Genomic DNA, 23,049 nt, shown 5'->3' with positions numbered 1-23,049 from the left:
TCAGAGACTTAAATACTGTAATTTATATTTAAATATTAGAGACTTAAATACTGTGATTTATATTTAAATATTAGGGACTTAAATACTGTGATTTATATTTAAATATTAGAGACTTAAATACTGTGATTTATACTTAAATATTAGAGACTTAAATATTGTGGTTTATATTTAAATATTGCTATCTTAGGTTAAAAGAGGATAAAGAGATAATTGTTAAGTATTTAGTTCTATTTTAATAAAAACTGTGATTGTGATATTGTTGACAATATAAAAATATACATAGGCAAATAAAAACAAATAATAATTTAACAAGAGTTTAATTATAAAATTAATGACGCCTCGCAGCCCATAACTCACGCACCAAACGAGATCTAGCTTCATTGCCTCTAGTTAAGTCAGGAAGATCCTGCCTACTTATTTCCTGGGTGCTGTCTTCCTCTACTGAAGATGGTATAGTATCCTCACTGTCATTCTGACTCAAGCTTGCTTTATTACAAATGTTGTGTAAAACACAACAAGCATTTATAATTCTAGCAGCTGTGTTAGGATGATAGTGAAGGACCCTGTGACCGAGAAGACATCTCCACCTATTTTTTAATACACCTATAGTACGCTCCACTATATTGCGTGCCACACAATGCATATTGGTATAGTGCTCTTCTGGTGAGTTAGCCGGAGCATCCAAAATAGGTGTCATTAAAAAATTTCTCTGGGGATAGCCAGAGTCACCTAAAAACATATAGTTATTGCAATTTAATATTTATGTATGAAACAATTGATCACTTCTCTTATGATTTTAACTAAGACTTACCTAGTAAATAAACAAGTTCCCCTGAATTTAATAAATTTATTAGGTAGCTTTTGACAGGGTGTTGATTTAATATAAAACTATCATGAGTCGCTCCACCAAAAGATGAATCAACACTTAAAATATTCATATCTGCATCGCATATCTAAAAAGGAAAGAACAAATTTTTTTATCATAATTCAAAATTCCTTTTTTAAATTTATGTTATTTACTATGTCAACAACAGTAAATATAGAAGAAAAAGCTTTACTAAAACTAAATTATGCAGTTATAGAACCCAGGAGTCAACTTACAATTAAAACATTTCTTGAGTGAAATCCTTTTCTGTTGTAAAACCTCTCGTCATTTTGAGCTGGACGTATGATAGCTACATGAGTACCATCAATAGCACCAACTACGGATGGTATTTGGAACTTTTCATAAAATCTGAAATTAATGCAAATACTTGTTACTCTATAAGTCAAATAGATTACAATAAGCACCTATTTGATTTATATGAATAGATAGGTATCACATATTGTGAAGAATAATGTAGAACCAATAAATAATAATAATCATTTTTATTACCTTTGTTTAATATGGTCTCTTTCTCGACGGGTTTGTGGGAATTTGAGCCATTTATTTACAATCACATCTGTATTTAGGGCATTTGTGACCTCTTTGATGGCTCGTGACACAGATTGTTGTGACATCAGCGTTCCGTGCGTAGTTCCCACCAAACGCTGATAGCTTCCCGTGGCGTAAAATGAAAGCGCCACTAAAACCTATTAACATATATTTTATAAGTATCCCGCAGAGGCCGTAAAAGAATAATGATAAAGAGAGATCGAGAAGATAGGATATAGAGATTTTAGAGGAAGATATTTCTATTGACATACCTTATAACGCGTAGATATATCGCTACGACGGGTAGTTCTTGGTAACAGCGGCACCAAATCGTTATGTAGAATTTCAAACAACTCTTTGCTGAAGCGATAACATTTTTTAAACTCATTACTCATGGCGAAGGCATTATCGGCATAACGCGCCATTCTTCTAAGATTCCGCCTTTGTCTTATATCTATCCTATTGGAGTTCTCTAATATGTTAAAAATAAGCGCTAGTCGTGCCATTATCTTAATAAAAAACACTTTAAAATACACAATCGAACACTAAAAAGTTAACTTTATTGAAACGAGTAAATTCGATCCCAAACACGATTTCCAAGTCGATATGTCGACGTCAAAATATTGTCAAGAGTGCAAAAAATGTATAAGATCGTGAAATCCCAATTTCTATTAGTTACATAAAATTCCACTGAAATTGAGTCAAATCGTGCGCTAGTGCACTAGTTCAAGAGTACCGATTGACAAGTTCTCGATCCCAATCCTAAATTTCAAATAGGATTGAGTTTCAAGAGTAAGCCTACAGGTCGACCATAACGACGTACGTAAGTCATCGCATCTTGTATATATTCTTGCATATTCCGTGAACTGCCTATGTAGCTTGAGGGCAAAATACAATATTATTGGTGCTTAAGTTCTCTTCGACGTTTCCGATGATAGCATCTCGTAAATGGATGTATTCCTCTGATCATAATTTAGCCTGATTGAATCTAATTAATCGTAAACGTTCTATCTTAGCTTTCGATCTTAGCGTACATATCGACAACGTATTGATGGTACAGCTGACGATATCGAAAGACATAATTGTCTTGATTAAATCTAATCATCAATCGGTGCGCATAGTAGTTCATTGAACTAACGTTTTTATTTGTTTCATTACCAGTGGCTGGATCACGCTGTTTGATGTTGATGTGGTATTCATCTTGTCCTTGCCAGAATATCAAAGGATACTGAAGTGCGTCATATGAACGATGTACATCTGAAAGTACATTAACAGTTCTATCTCGACGTGTGATTCAAATGTCTCTTTTTTTAGATGGATCACCAACCATAATAATAGCAACTTCATCTACAGTAGGCGCGTTGAACCTGCCAGCATGTTCCCCAGATGGTACTTTGTCGGCTTTGATAACCATTTGACATTTGTCACTTAACAATTGTGGCGATACTGTTTTCAATAACTGAACAAGATGATTATAATTTTCGAAAGAAACTTCCAATGATTCCACAAGTGCTCTTTCTTCTGCTTTTTCTATAAAATTATGCAGGCTCCTAGTTGAAACACGATCCTCACAACTGCCATAAAATAAATTTGAAGAAACTTTGAATCCTCATCAGGCATCGGCATAAGTGATCCAATCTTATAATACACTTTTGGATTTTGAATGTCGTTTCAAAATTACGTCCATCAGATGTTAAATCGCAAATTTCAGTTGCACCAAAAGATGTCATGTGAAGGCAAGAATTAAAAGACATTGGGATCTTTTTTCCCCACTTTTGCCCTACTAGCGGACACAAACGAAACTTATAAAAGTTTTTAGATAATGTTACGGAATTCACAACTGTGTATTTTTTATTCCCATAACTAATGGGAAAGCTGAGATAATGATATTTTCATAATTAGTATTTTCTCTTATTATTTTATTAATAAATCATAATGTTTGTTTTTCTAAACGCCTATAACAGTTAAAACATGTTTGGCATGGCAAAAATAAGGACTGGAGAACCAAATGAGCGATTGGCAACATTGTTTAAAATATCTAGAAGAACTTTGGATAAAAAACTTAGATTAGCCAGACAATGTCTGACGGAAGACTTCGTCCCTCTTCATATTGGGCTTGATCATTTAACTAGAGAGGAAGTTGTAGCAAGGAATCTCACAATTCCAAATATATTTTTTTGAAATGAAGGTCAAAACGCTGTTATTGTTTTAGATGGGACATACATCTATCTGCAAAAAAGCATGAACTTTTTATTTCAAAGAAAGACTTATAGTCTTCACAAATACAGGAACTTATTGAAACCTTTTTTAGTAGTATGTTCAAATGGACATATAATCGACGTTTATGACCCATACGCAGCAACAACAGCCGACGCGACAATTCTACGTCACCTTTTGTTACCTGAATCTGAATTTGGACTGCAGTGGTATTTCCGACCAGAAGACGCATTTATTCTTGATAGAGGTTTTCGTGACGCCATAACTTTCATAAAAGAGTGTGGATTTCAAGCGCACATGTCACCCACTAGAAGATTTGGCGAACAGTTAACCACCATTGAAGCAAATAAAACTAGATTAGTTACAATATGCCGGTGGGTGGTAGAAGGTGGTGGTTGAAGTGCATCGACATCCAGAGATGATAGAAAATAAAACGCTCATAAGAGGCCGAATCCAATCCGGGCAAGTGCGATTGAGATAATACTACACGTATATTTTAATTGATCCCACGAGAAATGGATACGAAGGATTGCAGGGATACTATTGCTCGTGTATCCATGGACAACGAACGGTAGGTTGTTGTGCGCATATCGCATGCATGGTATATTACCTCTCTTGGGCTAGACATGAAGAAAATGTTAATCTCACGCCAGCTGCCTTTTTGGATAATATATTATATCATAGATTATGACTCATAATAAACTACTATTTTTGTTTATCTTCTTTCACTTGTATAGGTCCTCCTTGAGTACTGCTTAACTTAACAAGACTATAAACCACAACTTCTTAGGTTTGCCATTTTAACCGCTATACCAAGCTAGTCGTCAAATAACACAAAATATATCTACATACAGTACTAAACATTTACTTAGTGTACAAAACATTAAAATAATACGATCACTATAACTGAATTATAAATGTAATATTTCGATATTCCCATACGCCACAATAATGCCTCTTTGCTAAGCAAAACTATAGGTTAATAGCTTTCAATTGAGATATGTTTCAGCTTTGTCCGCCGTGGGGTATTTTTCCATAGTAAAGGGCCCATTGTCATTTACGTGTCTTACGTAAAAATAATTTTGAATCGTCTGATTCACCAGCAAGAAGTGATTTCAAAGGTTCCGGTGGAGTAGGAAGAGGTGGCAATACATTTTTTCCTGATGCACAACACATACCGGTTGTTTCATTTCGGAATTTCAACGCGTGGCAATATTGGCATATTTTATCCATCGCACCAATTGTAATCTTCGAATGTGCAGAGTAATTAATGTCTGGTTCATACTCGAACGCAAGGCGAAAGAATGATGTACGTGTTAATGCGCGACTGGTTTGTTGCCTCGTTCTTTCGAGTTCTCTAAATCTGGCTATATTCTGTTGTCGCAGTTCTTGTCCTTAATACATTTTGTCGCAGGCGTTTATCACGGTGTTCTTGAGATTCTTGTCTACGAATTTCTGCAATTCAAATTCGTTGAGCTGCATTTCTTGCTCCTTTCTCTGATTCTCGAGCTCGCAGAGCACGCTGGAGTTGTGCCTTTCTGCTACACGCATTGTCGAGGTTAAATTTTTCCGCGGCTTTGTTCTGAAATTGAAAATATTGTTGTATTTTTGTTTTTTAATTTTAATTTTTTGAGAAAATGAAAGCCATTTTTTAATCAATTAGTCTTGACCACAGAGCACAGAGAGTAGCGGGCGAGCCAAAGACAAGTTTATTGTTTTTTTAAAGAATTATAACATAAAGGTTTGATCAGACAAAGGATTAATAATTATTACTATCTAACACACTCCCCTAATTTTAATTCCTTTGTCTTTTATAATATGTTGTACAGCGGTTTTACAAACGTAAAAGAATGAATTTAAGTAAACAATTTGTAATAAGTGGCTAACACATAAGTTTTAAGCATAAACAAAATTCCTTAAATGTAACTTACATAACAATCTTATTTGTATGATAGATAAATTTAACTTTAGCTAATATTTTTGTGAAAATGTCTGCTGTTTGTTCATTTGATGAACAATATTTAATTATCACATCACCATTTTTCACTTTTTCATGAATGAATTTGTAGCGAACGTCTATGTGTTTTGAACGTCTATTTATCACTCCATTTTCAATAATTCTTATCGCACTTTGACTGTCCACAAACATTGTCACTTTAACACTATTAGAGTTCAAAAGTTCTTGAATTACTGATTTTAAGTATAGAAGTTCTTTGCAACATTCAGCCGCAGCTATGTATTCCGCTTCAGTGCTGGAAAGTGCTACTATAGGTTGACGTCTTGTGCACCAGCTTATTGGACAGTTGCTAAGGAATATATCCCGTAGTGCTTCTTCTTGTTTCAGTATCTCCTGCATAGTCCGAGTCACAGTATGCAGTTATCTCAATATCTCTTTTTCCTTTTGGATAGGTTAGTCCTTTCTCTTTTGTTCCTTTTAAGTATTTTAGAATTTGTTTTAAGTTGTGAACATCTTGATCTGTTGGATTTTCTACTTTTCTACTGCAATAATTTACAGCAAAACTTATGTCGGGTCTGGTTTTATTTGAAATGTATGTTAAGCTTCCTAGTAATTCTCTGTAAGGAAATACAGTGTTCTTAGCAGATTCTACTCTTTTACTTGATTCTATAGGTATTGCTGATACTTTTGATCCCATCATGTCGTAATCTTGCAATATGTTTTCTACAAAAAATTCTTGTTTTAATTTTAACTCGTTTTGATTATTCATTATTTCCATTCCAACATATTTGTTAGGGTTATTATTTACCTTGGTTATAAATCTTTTACCAATTTTTGTCATGATCTTGTCTATTTCGTTTTCGTCTTCTCCAATTACTATTCCATCATCCACATGAATACCTAAGAATATTGTGTTATTTTCATTTATTTAAAATACATGGTTCAGTTGCAAGTTGTACTAAGCCTTGACTGTTCAAATAATTTGTAAATGTTTTATTCCATTTTAGAGGTGCCTGTTTCATGCCATACAGGGCTTTTTGCAGTTTGCATATACCTTTAGCACTCATTCCCTCTGGTGTGTACATATAGATTTCTTCATCATCATTTAATTCGCCATATAAGAATGCAGTTTTAATGTCAAATGTTTTAATTTTAAAATTGTTTATGGCTGCTATAGCTAAAATCATTCTTAAAGGACTACTGCTTATCACAGGACTGAAAATCTCATGATAGTCAATTCCCTCTCGTTGTTCAAATCCTCGAACTACTAAGCGAGCTTTGTAGGTGCCATCATCTTTTATCTTCAATATCCATTTATTACTTAGAATCTTTTTACCTTTAGTGTCTTCTTCGTTTACAATTTTCCATACTTTATTTTCAATCAAAGATTTTTTTCATCATCAATAGCTTTTTGCCATTTAAGTTTGTCTTCACCGTTAATCGCTTCACTGTATGTCATCATCACATAATCATCATATCTCTGTGGTGGTTTTCTTAGTCTTTTTCCTGGAGCAGGTGTAATTTCTTTATTACATTGTATAAATGTAGTTGGTTGTATGTCTGTGTTTGTTGTGTCTGCTGTATTATTTGGTATACATATATCTTCTTCATTAGATGTTCCTTGTTCTTCATTTATTATTTCTTGAATTTCATTTGGTATGTTATCCTTTTCATTATTTTGAGTTTCATCATAGCTTGTTGTTAATTCAATTATGTCATTTTCTTCATTTATAGGATTACATTTTTCTTGGTTGTTAGTTTTTACAAACTTTACATCTCTTCTTATTATTATTTCTCTATTTTCAGAGTTCCAGAGTCTATAACCAGTTGGAGCATAACCAACCAATATGAGCTTTTCACTTCTTTCATCAAGTTTCTTTAGCGGTTTTAATATTTTTGTGTATACTTCTGAGCCAAATATTTGTATATTTTTCACATTTGGTTTTTTATCAGTCCACATTTCTATAGGAGTTTTTAGTTGACCGTCTCGTGGAGTTCTATTTAACAAATAAGTTGCTGACAATCCTGCTTCACCCCACATTTCATTGTTCATGTTCGATTCACATAGTAATGCTCGTACTTTTTCCATCAAGGTCCGGTTAAAACGTTCAGCTTTACCGTTTTGTTGTGGAGTATAGGATACCGTATAGTCTATTTTTATTCCTTGGTTTTTACACCATTCTTTCAGGTTATTGCTGGAGTATTCTCCACCCCCATCACATCGTATGACACTGACTTTAAGGTTTGTGTGTCTTTCTACCTCTTGTACATATTGTTTTAAGTACACAAATACTTCACTTTTGTTAGTTAATAGGTAAACTTGAGTATAGTTTGTATAGTCGTCAATGCATGTTAATACATATTTCTTGTTATTCCATGTTTCAGGTGAAATAGGTCCACATATGTCTGTATGTATTGTATGTAATATTCTTTCAGATTTTTGTCGAGTATGAAATGGAATTCTGGTTTGTTTTGCTTTCATACATATATCACATGTTGAGGTAAGTGTATCTATATCCTTATTGGTAATATTTATCCCTTCTACTGATTTAATAATATTTTTTAATGTTTCTTTTCCAGGATGACCATATCTACGATGCCAATCTTCTGCGGTTTCTTTGTCATATGAAATTAAGACATTTTCTTCAGTATTTGTGTTAATATTTATGTTATATAAACCTTTTTTATCTTTCTCACCTTGTAGTATTATTTTATTATCCTTTTTTATTGTTACTTTATCTTTAGTAAATATGACAACTCCTTCCTTCTCCGCTATAGCATTAACTGACAGCAAATTTTTCTCTAGTTTAGGAACATATAGCACGCCATCAAAGTTACAGTTTTCAGACTTAATTTTACCGATTTTAGTGGCTTTGATAGTGTTATTTGTTTCTGCAGTTTTAATTTCAATATTACATTCTTTTTCATGACTTAAAATTGAATTTTTATTGGTCAAATGACTTGTACAGCCCGAATCTAACACAAAAGTTTCTTCGGTAGCCAAAAAAGATACCTGATTCTTCCTGAAGAAACAGTTTCTTTCTTCATGATTATTTTTCTTGCAAATAGAGCAAGGTTTTACTTTTTTCTTGAAAAAACAATTATTTTCTTCATGATTATTTCTCTTGCAAAATGTACAGAATTTCTTTTAAAGTTTTTATTGTTGGCTTTAAAAGCAATATTTTCAGTAGTAGTACAGTTCAGTAGTAGTAAGTTGTTAAACGTTTTTCTTCGGCCAAAAGTCTTGAAATTAAATTATTAGTAGTTTTGTCAGATGTTGCTGTCGACTCCCATGCTGTTATAAAGTTATGGTAATTTTCTGGTAATGTTGATATAATTTTTGTTATGAGCATGTTATCGTTGATATTTTCACCCAAGCAGTTTAATTGGTACACTAGGTTTTCGAGCGAACTTATGTGGAAAGTCATGTCCTGTTTGGTATTGTATGAATATTGGAAAAATTCTTGTAAAGTATTGCACTTTTGTTGGTCACTTTTCTTTTCAAATATGAAGCAAAGTTTTTTATACATTTCTGATGCGGTTTTACATGACAATAAAAGTGGTAAATGTTTTCTGTCTATTGTACTTGTAATAATTTTCTGGGCTTGTGCATCTTTTTTTAATTTTTCTTTCGAGTCTTTTGGCGTAACATCGCCATCATGCACAATTTCATATAAATCGTTACTTCTCAAATGGATTTCCACTTGGAATTTCCATAGTATAAACGTTTTTTCATTCGTAAGTTGCTGTATACGCGATAAAGAATCTTTTTCCTCCATCTTTAAACACGCCGACTTTTAAACTTTTTAATGTTTTTATAGTTGGTTGTTATTGTATTTTCACTTTACTTTAACGCTTTTTTTTTTATTTTTAATTTCCGTTTATAGGAACCACGCTCTGCTACCATGTTGTATTTTTGTTTTTTAATTTTAATTTTTGGAGAAAATGAAAGCCATTTTTTAATCAATTTGTCTTGACCACAGAGCACAGAGTAGCGGGCGAGCCAAAGACAAGTTTATTGTTTTTTTTTTAAAGAATTATAACATAAAGGTTTTATCAGACAAAGGATTAATAATTATTACTATCTAACAAATATTAGAAATTAAATTATGAATACACAACACAACAAAACACAGCATCAAGATCCGATCTGAACAGCATCCGTAACCACACAGTATTTCACCACGATTGCTCGTTGACCCGCTGATTCAGAGCCTATATTAGAGTAGGTGGCAAACAATTCGAACGTTTATTATAAAACTACATATTTGAAATTGTTGTTTAAATTATTAAAAACACCCAAATCACCCTAAAATGCACTTTCATTGATTTTCGAAATAAAATTCTTATTTTATTATTTGTTTTGGTTATAAGAAAAATAGGGCTAGAGAAACACAGGTAGCAATATAACTCGGTAATTTGACAATAAAAAAAATTGAGTAAAATACCATTATTATTAAGAAACTTCATGAAGTAGGCATGTTTTTTAAACTATGGGCCACCTAGGTTCCCCTACGTTTTTTTTATACCGCAGGTGCTCAAACTTTATAATAAAAAATTCGAATACTTTATTTTTTATTTTTAAGTATTTAAAAAAAAGAAACAGTTGTGTCTAGAAATATTTTGTAATGCGCGAGAGCAAAGCCGATTATCTACGGTTATTTCCAGAGAAAATCAATTCGTTATTATTGAATTTGCAGCCGTAGTGCCCAAAAGTTTAAACAAAGGTATCTAATTTCGTACTTAAATTTTTTTTTAAATAAATCCTAGACCGTTGCAGATAGAATTATTTATTTTTTTCTGGGTTGGCCCATTTGCTCCTCCACAAGCACCTGCAGGGTTATCCATTAATTACCGGAGACCCTGTATATTCACTATCTTCTACAGTTTTTCAGGTATAACGTTTATTTTCTTCGACTTATTAATAGTTCCGGTATTATGCGATCCATATCGCATTTCTTTTAATAATGACAAAATTGATTCAGCGATTGCTTCTTTTTATTCCATACTAAATTCGTGTCTTATGTTATTTCCAGGCAATATATTGAGTACTTACTCTCGTACTCTTTATTTAGAGGACTTATTCCCGCTTTCATAAATCCGGCTAAAATATTTTGTTTTGTATTTGGTTCCATTATTTCTAGTAACTTCTTGAGTAATTTCGGAAATACATTCTTCGGTATTGTAGGCAGTACCAGGCCTGCGCATTTTTTCCATGTGAAAAGGATGTTACACCAAGCAATTTTCATAGGTCTAAAAAAGGCTATATCGAGTGTCAGGCTGTCGCTGTGTCAGGTGGGTTGAATTCGGTGGCAGAAATACCTAAATGTATGTTATGTTCCTGACATTTTTTAATTACCTCTAAAGACAGGTGCGAAGAAAGGTTGTCTCCTATTAATATTTTTTTGCAGGTTTATTGCTGAAGTATGAAAAGCCACGGTTTTCAGCCAGTCTTTAAAAGTATTGTCGTCAAACCAGCCTGAGCTAGAGCGATTATATCTACAGTTAGGGAGTTAATTTGTACGTTATAGGGCAACATTTTAGTTTTCTTGCACCGCTTTCTTCAATTTCTTTAGCTTAACCTCCAGAAGTGTTACCTGTTAAAGCAGTTTGGATCGATGATACTGCAGCTTTCGTGTTAAACGAAACAACGGCGGCTGAACACCTTCCTTGGAAGCCCCCTTTTAAAGCAAAATTTATTTTTTTGCCTTAAGTAAATTTTGCTACTGTGCTGTTGAAGCAAGTTGTGTTCTTGTTTGTACCTTGTTTTTGTGTTCACATTTTCGACCAAAATTCGTGCTTTTGAAGCTACGCAGGACACAATTGAAGTGAGGTAGGGCACATAATCGCAACATCTTCTGCTAAAGAGTTACAGCTACGTTTTAAAAAATTAGAAAGATCGTTATAAACGCCTACAAATGACGTACCATTATCAGAGTAGATATTTATTGGCTTTCCTCTTCTAGACATGAACCTGCGCAAAGCTTGTAAATAATTATTACTTATTAAATCACTTACCTTAAAACCATTTTAAAAAATTTCAAGACTACATCGTTGCGTTTGTTACGTATTGCGTTTTGTTCAAATATGTAAGACACGTTCAGTACTTCCGCCCTTTTTTTCTCTCGAAAAATTAGAGCATTCTTTAAATACTATTATCATTCAATCACAAAGGGAATCCTTTCCCGAGTACAACTTATTATTAAATGACAAGTGTTTATCTCCGAAAAATCAATTTTAAAATTAAATGTTTTTCTCGATAACTCTCTCGATAACAGAACTTAACAGTCCAAAAGCATTTTCTACAACTCTTCGTGCTCTGGAGAGTCTATAATTAAAAACTCTTTCCTTTGAACCTCTTTCTGGATTACCCTCGTAAGGTCTCATGGTGTATTCATTTACCTGAAAAGCTTTGTCACCTAATATATAAAAGGGTACTTTAGGATAGTACGGTATTTGCAAAATTGTGGGTGATGGGATGTGAAGTTCTCTTTTTTGAAGTTTTTGGTATAATTTTGTATTTTTAAATACACCTCCATCCGAAATCCGTCCTTTACTCCCAACGTTTACATATAAAAACTTGTAATTATCATCTACTTAGGCAAACAAAACTATACTTGAAAATGATTTATAATTATCGAAGTCATTGCCACTGTTTATGGGAGACTGTAAAACAACATGCTCAAGACCCTTCACTTGACAACAACAACATTCAAGTTATGGAAAATCAGCAACAACAACAAGATGGCAACAATAACACACAATCTAGAGTTGGAACACAAGACCAGAGATCCAGAAAACGAAGCAAAAGAAGACCAGCGAAAGACACAGACGATTTATCGGATGAAACTCTTTCTGAAGCTTTCAGGATTCTCCAGCAGTGCACTGAACCACAGCCAACCCCACCGCCTTGTGACTCATACTCGGCATTTGGACAATACATAGCCAACGAATTGAGAAAATATGATCAAGTAACTCTGGCGCACGTAAAAAAAAGATATATGTGGAATAATATATGAAGCCGACACAGGAGCTTATCAACAATATGGCTATTATACAAGCTATGCTGGGTCTATGCAACGTCCTAGCTCTCATGCTTCATCTTATAACAATCCGACTTCCCCTCACCACTAATTCCTCAACCATCTATTACCACCGTTCCAATGACTTCTCCAATTCAATCAGAGATTCCACCTCCCCCTTCCCCTCCGATAACTTCTCAAAATTCATCAGACATTACTCCTCCCCCTTCTCCTCCGATGACTTTTCAAAATCTATCAGACATTCCTCCTCTCCCTCCTAATTATACTAAAACACAATGCGAGCCACTAATTAAAATTAATTTCACCTTTCTTTCTTTTTATGGTTTTTTAAAATTCTATTAAAGTTATTGGACTAAATTGACAAGATATTGGTATTTTTTTTTTACTTACCTTTACATGATTCTTTAAATGTTCGATGATGGCATCGCAAACTTCAGGAACAATCTTCGAAATAGATTGTTTGAAAATGCGAAAGAGATACTGCAAACTGGTATAAGAATCTCCTGTCGCTAAGAACCGTAATGTCAAAAGTATCTTTTCTCTCACGGTTATCGCTCGACGCCAGTTCGTATCATTTCTTCGAAGTCTGCTTTGCAAGTTTGAACACAATAGATCCAATTCCTCTGTACTAATGCGTGCAAAATTTTCTCCACTCCGTCATTTATCAATTCTTGGTACAGTTCGTTTCCATTATATAATAATCTGTTTTTGTATAAAGCCTGGATCCAATATCGTCTTCGTTTGAGTTTTTCTTGTCTTCTCTTTTTTATAATCCTATTTATAAGGATAAAAGCAACAGCTGCCACCGCAACACGTACGTGTGGTGCAATGATGTCTTAATTCTCAACTGAACGAACGCGTGCGGCAGCCTCGCGATGATACCGAGGTTGCCGCGCTCGTTTGGGGATAGTTTCCTCGCGCGGCAAATGCCTCGCGAGGCTGCTCGATCTGTGTGGACGCGCCTAATAACGATATTCTATCGCTGACGCTAAGTGCTAAAAACTGAGGACACGAATTTAAGGAATGATCGCCACTGTAATTTTTGACAATCGAGTGAAGATGACGGATTGAACTTCTCTGTTGACATTATAGCCCTTATTTTAGTATTTGGCTTTATGTTAGTAACAGAGGGACGTGATGATTCTACACTTTCAAGAAGATCAGCACGGCTGCGCAAGAAACCCATAAATTGTTCAAATGAAATTAATTTATTTTTATCTAAGGATCCTTTAAACTGTTCTAACTTTTTAAATGTTTTAAAATCTAATTTTCTCCCTATTATGTGTATTAAAAGTGTATCCCAACTATTAACAGGCTCACCTAGTGAACTTAGTGCCCTAATATTTTTGTTTAATTGTCAATAGTGCGTTTTAATGCTACGGAAGATTCTTTAGTGATCGATTCGATATCAAATAATGCTGTAACGTGATTATTAATTAATACCCACGCCCATGGCCGTACCCGGATTCTGGGCCAGGGGAGGGGGGGGGGGGCAAATCAAATTTTACTCGTATAAGCAACTCAAATAAGCACCTAGTCAAGTAAATAAACATAAAGTAAAATAGGTAATTATTTATTTAAATTCTTTAATTATATAGCTATTTTAACAGTTATTTCTTTTCAGTATTCAGTATTTTAACAGTCTTCAGCAAATCGGTTTATGACGTCTTTCGTGAAAGAATCGCCTATAGCGTTAACGAACTTTGTATGTACACTTAGCTTACAAAGCCCATTTAATCTGTCTTCGATCATAGTCGATCTCAGCCACGTTTTTACGCGTTTGAGTGTGCTGAATGACCTTTCAATTGTAGCAGTAGAATAAGGCATTGCCAGTAAATTTTCTAAGGCTGTCTTCACCTTCGGGTAAAAAGATCTGCTACTTGTATTAACTCTGTTATTTCAATAGTTTCAAAGTCCTGCTTCTGCTTATTTATCCAAAAAGTGCGCCATAGTTCGGCATCAGATGTGATCCCTTCTATTTCATATAATTCAGATACTTCCTCTATACATTTTTGTAATTTTGGAGCTGTAATTTTAATTATATGAGCAGGGTGCAATAATGAAAGAGTAAACGCTGGTGAATGGTCTTTGCCAAACCTCGCCTCTAACGAAGATGATAACGAATCCAAATAAGCCACGTATAACGAGCGACGAAAGTATTTGCTAAGGGAAGCAGCTGGTTGATTTGCCCTATTTTGTTACGTTTTTTGTTATTCTGTTACGGTTTGCTGTTCTAGGTAAACGCAGCTCAAGGTTCAAAGCTGTAGCAATTTCTTCAGCTGATTTGATTAAATATTCACTCCCTTTTTCTGCGGAACGCCTGTTTTCTGCAACTGCAGTGGCTATGGTTTGTATATGTTCTGCACATCTTATTACGTCCAGCGTTTTAGAATGTAATATGTATGCGACGGGTTGCAGCAGACAATTGTACTTATCTATAATACATAGAGATAATATAAATGTGGTTTGGCTGATAGCGGATGATAACTGGAAAGCTACTGTTCTTGTCCCAGAATTACCTTCCCGAGAAAGCTTTTCTAAACCTTCTGCAATTTCGACAAAATGCTTCTTTAACATCGAAATACTTTGGTATTTATGGGACCATCTTGTTACACACAACAATGGTATTTTCGGTGCATAGTTTTGACGAAAAACCGATTCCCTGAAAAAAATTATCGTATCTTTTACGGTTCCAATACAGTTGTGGATCTCAGAAACATTATTTAAGACATTTACAACAAGGTTTAATCTGTGGCAGCCGCAGTGAAAATATAAACCCTTTTTATAATTTTCTCTCAATATTTTTTGGACTCCGCCATCTTTTCCCGCCATCGTAGTACATGTGTCGTAGCCCTGTCCCACGCATTGATTAGCGTCAATATTTAGTGTATTGATAAATCCATTAATTTCAGCAGCTATCATTTGGGCATCCATTTTTTGCAACTCCACAAAACCCATAAATTCCTCCTTAACATTTTTTCTTTTGGTCGTAATATCGAAGACCTATTGCTAGTACCAGATATATCAGCTGATTCATCAGCTAAAATGCTGTAGGCACTTGCGGCTCTAACGTTATCAACCAATTTTTCTCTTATTAGGACACCACATATGTTTAAAATCTCATTTTGTATTCTCGGGGACGTATATTGAGCATTTTTTGCCCCTTTTCTAAGTGTTGTCGCAAAATTTCATCACCAGATTTAATTTTTAGTCTAAGGCTGGAAACCGTCCTCGACCGACGGTACGTCCTGACCGTCGGTAGCGAAAATGGATTCAGTGCTACGCTGACGGCGAACTGCGTCGCGTCTGTACAGTTCACATAAAAAATGAATATTTTTTCTGTAAATGCTCTAATATGTGCACGCTATTTTTTGCGCAAACGACGGAATAGAAGGCGGCGAAAATATCATGTTCACCCAATGCTTGTAGAACGGTTACTTGAAGGCGAATTCTGCAAACTATTTTCGAGATTGCAAGAAGACGAAGAAAAGTGTTTTGATTATTTCAAGATGTCAATCAGAAGTTTCGATGAACTACAAGCAAGGTTACAAGATACTTTGAAACATTCCAGTATGTTTCGAGTTCTGTCCAGCCTATTGAAAGATTGGCTGTGACTTTAAGGTAAGTACTTATAATAATAATAATATACTCAAAATTATTTATCAACATTTATTAAACAAAAATACATTTTTTTATTGAAAGTGAGAAAATCGTTTATACCACAGTTTTCATTGGATGAATCATTTGTCTGTATATAAATCTGCTAAGAAGAGGGCCGTTCCTCTACCAAATACGGCTGTTCGATATTAGAAGAGGGTTCCTTTACCAAATATGACTGTTCGATATTTGACTGACCTGGCAATGTTTGAAAAGAAGATTTTACTACTGGGTACAACGTGACAGAATCTGTATGTTGCGAATCTGATGAAGTGAAAGAATGCGATGTTCCTGGGCGGTCTATGCCGAGCCTTGAAATTTCGAAGGCTTTTTGTAGCACCTCTTGACGAAACATTAATTTTTGTTCGATAGAAAAAGTATTAGTAATCGGCAACAGTGAACAGAAAAACGCCATATCGTCGTTTTGTATAACTGCATTCTCTTTAAAGAAAGTCAGTATTTCTCTGACAAACTCATCTTCAATGCGATTTTTTTGACGTTGTGTTCGCGTGAATTTTGATCTACGGTTAGAGCCAGGTTTTTGGCTGTTTTGGTTAATTTTGAAATCGTCAGAAGTTGAAGATTGAGGCTCAACAGTTCCTTGGTTTCCGGCAGGTTGAGATACGACAGTTCTTTCGTTTCCGGTAGCATTTCTGGTAATTTTCGAAATTCATGTCGTCATGATAATCTCCTGTTTTTGTGCCCGACTTGAAAGTTAATAGTGCATTGGGCACAAATGCAGCCTCCGACCCGGCATGAACGATTACGACACGTTGGCCTTTTGAGATGGGCTTTTTTGAACCTGCCGTAGAACCGTCAGCCCAGCCCATGGATTTTGCATGTGTAGCATGGATGTACGATTCGTCAGTATAAATGATTGGTCTATTTTGTCTTCGATATTCTTGGAGTTTTTTTAGGTAATTGATTCGTAACAACCGAATAGCTGATGTTTCTATTAAAATATTTCGGTTATTTTCTGTTTATTTCCACTTAAATCCAATATTTTTTATTAATCGACCCAAACTTGTTTTGGATCCTTTAGAGTTAATATCTTGACATTATTTTGCTCGTAACTTTTCTAAAGTTGGTAATTCTTTTTCAATTAAATGAAAGTTATGAATACATCACTTAATTACCCCTTTGTCAAAGTCGTCAACGTCAGAGGCAGTGTTACGGCGCGGTCTCTTTTTATCAGGGGTTCTAAAAACCACTAGAAACGGCGAAGATTTACTCTCTTTTATAATTCTTTGTACTGTCGATACAGACGTCTTTGTTGCTCGGCCGTTTTTTTGTAAGCTTCGAGTATTTTTAAATCTTTTGAAAAATATTGAAACACGTTGTACACCATATTTCTCGACTATCTATTCAAAGTATTGCCTTTTCCTCGCGGCATTTTTAGTCGGTTAAAAATAGCAAATAAGTTCAACACAACAACAAATCTCAACAAAAACTTAACAAATAACAAACAACGAAAACTTAACACTTTCATGGACAGTACGTCTATTTGCGTGATTTAGTGAATACGTAATTCGACACAACGCCTATTTACGTTCATTTCTTTTTTCAATTCTTTGCCACCACGTAGATAGGCGCCTTTTTTCCGATGCAGGTATATTAAAATATGTTCCTACTGTCATAACACAAACACTTTCAAGCTTGTACTGTCACATCAGAATATTATAAGTACACAACATAGGTGACGTTACACCTACCTACATAATATACCATAGAACGCGGGCAGCGGCACAACGGCAGTTGACGTTACGATTTCTTTGTGTGGCGGGCGAGCCAGTCGCGTAGTGTCACAAGGAAGGTTCTCTCGTGTGCATGCGTTCTCGGTGCGTCGCACAAAGGAGTATTTGCATTATAAAACCGGTCAAAAGTCAAAAGCAAAAAGTTACTCAAAATATTCTTTAAACCATTTTTTGTTCAAGTTAGATAACCAATCTAACAATTGGCCACCATAAAACTGGTATTCGTACTTGCTTATTGTTGTAAAGTCAGTCCGAACTCAGTCATTGTGGCAATCGCACGTCTTTGTTCGCGACGCTTTTGTTAGTGGTGTTTAGTTCTCTTGCTATTGTGTTTTCGTGGGGTTGACAACAGATTTTTTTAAAATTTAATATGGAAGTGGAAGGTATGTACTATATTTAAAAATACTTTTTAACTGTTTTCTGTTTTCTATTAAACTTATACGAGCTATGTTTAACGTGTCTTATTTGAGTATTTATTTTTACTTATAATTTTATTATAATAGTGTTTTTGTTTAAGTGTCTGGTCTTGTCGAGCTAAATTTCTTTTATAGGCATGAAATTTAGGCTGTTGCCAATCATGTGTCACAACAAAATTGTCCGCCTCTATCCGCCATTTTGTTTTTTGTCCATTCGAAGTTAATTTACATAAAAGTTATCTAAAATTATCATATGTACTATTATTGTGTATTGTATTACATAGATAGGTATTTAAGTAAGTAGTATGTATGTATGTGTGTATGTATGTATGTATATATGTAAGCATGTATAAAATAGTATATAGCATATATTGTATTGTACATATAACATTTAAGTAACGATTTATTATTATTTGATAAAATGTATTATCATTATATGTATTATATACATCACTCTAACTGCAATAAAGCCTGCTTTATAACACTATTTCTCACAAGCTTAGGTTGGCTGGAAGAGATCTCTTCTAGAGATAAGTCCACCTTTGCAAACTAAAATTGTAACTAAATTACTGTTTGTATTTTTTCTAAGTGCAATAAAGAATATATATAAAGTTAAATTATTTCAATATTGTAATGATTTGTTTTTTTCTCTTGTAGATGCCTCTGAAACTGTCAGGAAGTTTACCAGAAGAGCATTGTATGACATCCTGAAAGAGTTTAAGGGGAAGAAAATGGAAGAAAAATTTTCTTTAATGGAAGAAAAACTTGTGGAAATGACTAAATGTCCAGCTGAGCAAAAAACTGCTTTAAATCGGGCCTTAAGGTGTTTCAAGAGTGATTTTAAGAAGAAATGGACAGCTAGTAGTTATAAGGATCAACGTTTCTTGAAGAACAATGAACAATGGCTCACATCTTCGATCGAATTGCCTTATTGGTCTGCAGAACCTACACAAAAACCAGGACGACCAACTAAAACATTCGAAGAGTCAAGTGACCGCAGCAAACGTCGAAAAACAAAAGAATTACGGGAGCAGGTACCTGTCGAGGAACTGACGTATGCGGCTAGCATGAGTCAGCGCACTTCAGGAAATAGTGACGCGTCAAAATTAATAAAAGAAATAACTTCCTCGCCAACCAGAGCGACTAAATTTCGAAAAGTTATTTCTTCTGCTCACAAGCAAATAGTTGTTAGGAAACATACACCGGAAGAGGCACTGGCAATTTTTGTCGAAGGCGATTTCAGTCGAAGACAGTGGGAAGTAATTCACGGGGCTAACAAGAGTATCTACCCTTGTTATTCACTCATAAAAAAGGCCAAAAACCAATGTTACCCCAATGCGCAATCGATTCGAGTGACTGAAACCTGCTCTGAGGTTGAACTACAAGCTTTACTTGACCACACTGCATTGCGCCTGTATAAATACGTAGCAGAGGTTATAGAAACTTGTTCACACGAAGAGAGGCAAAACATGGTTTTAATTTCAAAATGGGGCTGTGATGGAGCGCAGCAGTCGCAATACAAACAAAAATTTGAAAATAATATTGACAGTGACGCAAATATTTTTCAAAGCTCATTTGTACCTTTAAGACTAGTTATAATGGTCGATGGAGATCAAAAGAAAATCATATGGCAAAACCCAGTCCCATCCTCTGTCAGATTTTGCAGACCCATACGCATACGGTTTATAAATGAATCAAAAGATGTGACTAAAAATGAAATAGCGTACATCAAAAATCAAGCTGCAAATTTAAAAGAAACACAATTGTCTACACCTAATGGATTAGGTAAAATAACGCATAAAATGATGTTAACAATGATTGACGGAAAAGTATGCAATGCTGCAACTGATACTGCATCCACTATGAGATGTTACATTTGCGGACAGACTTCCAAAGATTTTAATAAATTAATTGTAGCAGAGGAAGTCAATGAAGAAGCACTGAAGTTTGGACTGTCAATCCTTCATGCTAGAATTCGTTTCTTCGAGTCACTGTTACATTTAGCTTATAAATTACCACTTAAAAAGTGGCAAGCGCGGACAGTCGAAGAAAAAAATATTGTTAAAGAAACGAAAAAAGTAATTCAAATGAAATTTAAAGAAAAAATGGGTCTACTCGTAGACATTCCCAAGCCAGGATTCGGGACCTCTAATGACGGTAATACGTCTAGAAGATTCTTTGCTGACGCGGAATGTTCTTCTGAAATCACAGGTATAAATGTAGGTTTAATAAAGCGATTTAAAGTAATTTTAGAAGTGATTTCGAGTGGGAACAGCATTGATGTAGATAAATTTGGAGCCTTTGCACATGAAACTGCAAAAATATACACAAATTTGTACGGTTGGCATCCTATGTCACCAACTATTCATAAAATTTTAATGCATGGTGCCAAAGTCATATCGACTGCAATCCTACCTATCGGTCAATTATCGGAAGAGGCAGCCGAGGCCCGCAACAAGCACATACGATATTACCGACTTAATTTTGCCAGAAAATTTTCACGACTTGATTGTAACAGGGATATATTAAACAGACTGTTACTGACTTCAGACCCATATTTAAGCTGTAATAGACCTAAGCAGCACAAAAAGAGTAAGCCGTTTTCAACGGAGGCAATCAATCTAATGGTCGCGAGCACACCAAATTTACCTCCAAATGAAAATGATAGTGACGAAAGTATAGAAGAAGACGAAGAACATGAAGACGAAGAGTTAGAGTCTGACTATTAATTTTTTTTTTTTAAATATTTTTAGTCAAAACATGTTTTAATCCCAAATATTATGTGAAGTTACTTTAAAATAAATATCTAATATTAATAAACTTTGTCTTTCATTCGATTACATTGCAAAAAACACGCAAAATAATTTTGACCGGTTTTATCACGCAAATACTCCTATGTGCGTCGGTTGAATTTACGAGTTTTCAGTGGTAAGTAATATATTTCGTAATGTGATATTTATGTAGATAAAGTTAGTTGAGTTGTATTTTTATTTTCAATTATTGTTTTGGCACATGATTTGTTAGTCAAATACTTACGAAAAAACTAAACTTAGACTGAATAAAATGGCCCACGTTTTATGTTGTAGATATGTAATCATTGTACGTTTATTTCAAATGAAGTGAACTTATTTTATTTCTGGTTATTCGTTGAAACGCCCACTGTTTAGACTAAGTAAAAAATTCAATGTAAAAGAACTAACAACAAGAACTAAGTATTTACTTTTTAATCAAAACCAAGCGAAATGCAATCAAAGGGACTCAGCCCCCATTACGTTGAGTCTAAATACGCTGGCAAAATGTGAGCGTGTAATACACCTATGCTTACTCTTTCGGAGGATACAGGTGCAAGCTTGTGCATGTATGTGTGTAATTATTGTTGTCCTTTTGTTGTTTGTCTTATTTTTTTCTGTTTCATTTATTTGTAGATGGCTTCAAAGAAAAATAAGACATCGCTGTTTAGAAGCGATAGTGAACACGATCCATTTTCTGACGAAGATGGGGAATATGGGTCAGATCAAAATTATGTACCCACTGGGAATAGTTCGAGTAGCAGCAGTGACTCTTGTATCATATTTGATATTCGCGAAAGACGAAGACATCGTCCAGGCATTGGATCCGAGAGTGACCATAGTTCTGCTAATGATGAGACGGATAATAGCGAGGAGAAGGAGCAGGGTGAAATAATTGGATCAGCGGATGACGATGAATCTGAAGGTTATTGTGATATTTTTGTCAAACCTAGAAAAAACGCTGAAAATAATCCAACTACCGTGAGTACAACAGAAGTTGACGAACAGACATTTGAAAGTGGAGAACAAGCAACTGATGTTCACTTAGAACAGCAGATACAAATACCATCTCAGGCTTTTATCTAAGACAATGTAGAAACTAGCATTAGGAACGAACAGATGGAAGCACCTCCTGGCCAACAGGAAGAAAATGGCACGCAATACGAAAGACCTTCTAGTGGGGCTGGCCCAAGTTGGCAGAGAAACCCAGCACGAGGTGGATCTCCCCAACCAATGGATATAGCTTGGGAAGAAACCGTCACCAATATTACTCCTTACGAATTTAGATCCACGGCAGTGGGTCCGACATTTGAGATTGATGATAATTCCACATGTGAATACGTATTCAATCAACTTTTTACTGGAGATATGATAGATTATATGGTTGAACGAACAAATGCTTATGGAGCAGCACTTACTAATGCCAATCGGCCACATACACGCTATGCACGCAATTCTGTATTTCGAGCAACGAATCCGGATGAGATGAAAAAATTTTTAGGTCTCACTTTATTAAATGGTCATATTCGTGTACCCCAACAAAGGAAACTTTTCACATATGACGATCCTTTATATTACCACCCAGTCTTTCACTATACAATGTCTTGTAGAAGATATGAACAAATTTTGCGATGTCTATATGTTGCTGATTTGGGTGCGAAGGGGTCGTCAAAAATTGAAGGGTTTATAAACACAATGACTCAAAATTTTCGTTATATGTTCAACCCAGGTCAAGATCTGTCTCTGGATGAGTCTTTGTTACTATATAGGGGTCGTTTGATATTTCGCCATTATATTAAATC

The 23,049-nt window shown here is 34.8% G+C and overlaps 1 protein-coding gene across 1 annotated transcript; it reads right to left on the bottom strand.

The window, feature by feature from the left end:
- Positions 1 to 301: 301 nt before the first annotated feature.
- On the bottom strand, positions 302 to 5,780 carry LOC123666895 (putative nuclease HARBI1). The gene is made up of 9 exons (XM_045600915.1): positions 5,563 to 5,780; positions 5,034 to 5,213; positions 2,742 to 2,988; positions 2,553 to 2,642; positions 1,687 to 1,923; positions 1,376 to 1,572; positions 1,102 to 1,234; positions 812 to 953; positions 302 to 729 (listed from the first exon to the last, which is right to left on the bottom strand). The coding sequence occupies exons 1-9, from the start codon at positions 5,778 to 5,780 to the stop codon at positions 329 to 331; spliced, it is 1,845 nt and encodes a 614-aa protein (XP_045456871.1). The 3' UTR covers positions 302 to 328.
- Between the last annotated feature and the right edge of the window lie 17,269 nt (positions 5,781 to 23,049).

The sequence above is a fragment of the Melitaea cinxia genome, chromosome 27 (genome assembly GCF_905220565.1).
Source record: "Melitaea cinxia chromosome 27, ilMelCinx1.1, whole genome shotgun sequence".
Taxonomy (NCBI): domain Eukaryota; kingdom Metazoa; phylum Arthropoda; class Insecta; order Lepidoptera; family Nymphalidae; genus Melitaea; species Melitaea cinxia.
Note: the sequence above shows the minus strand (reverse complement) of the source record. Positions and strands in the feature narration are given on the sequence as shown.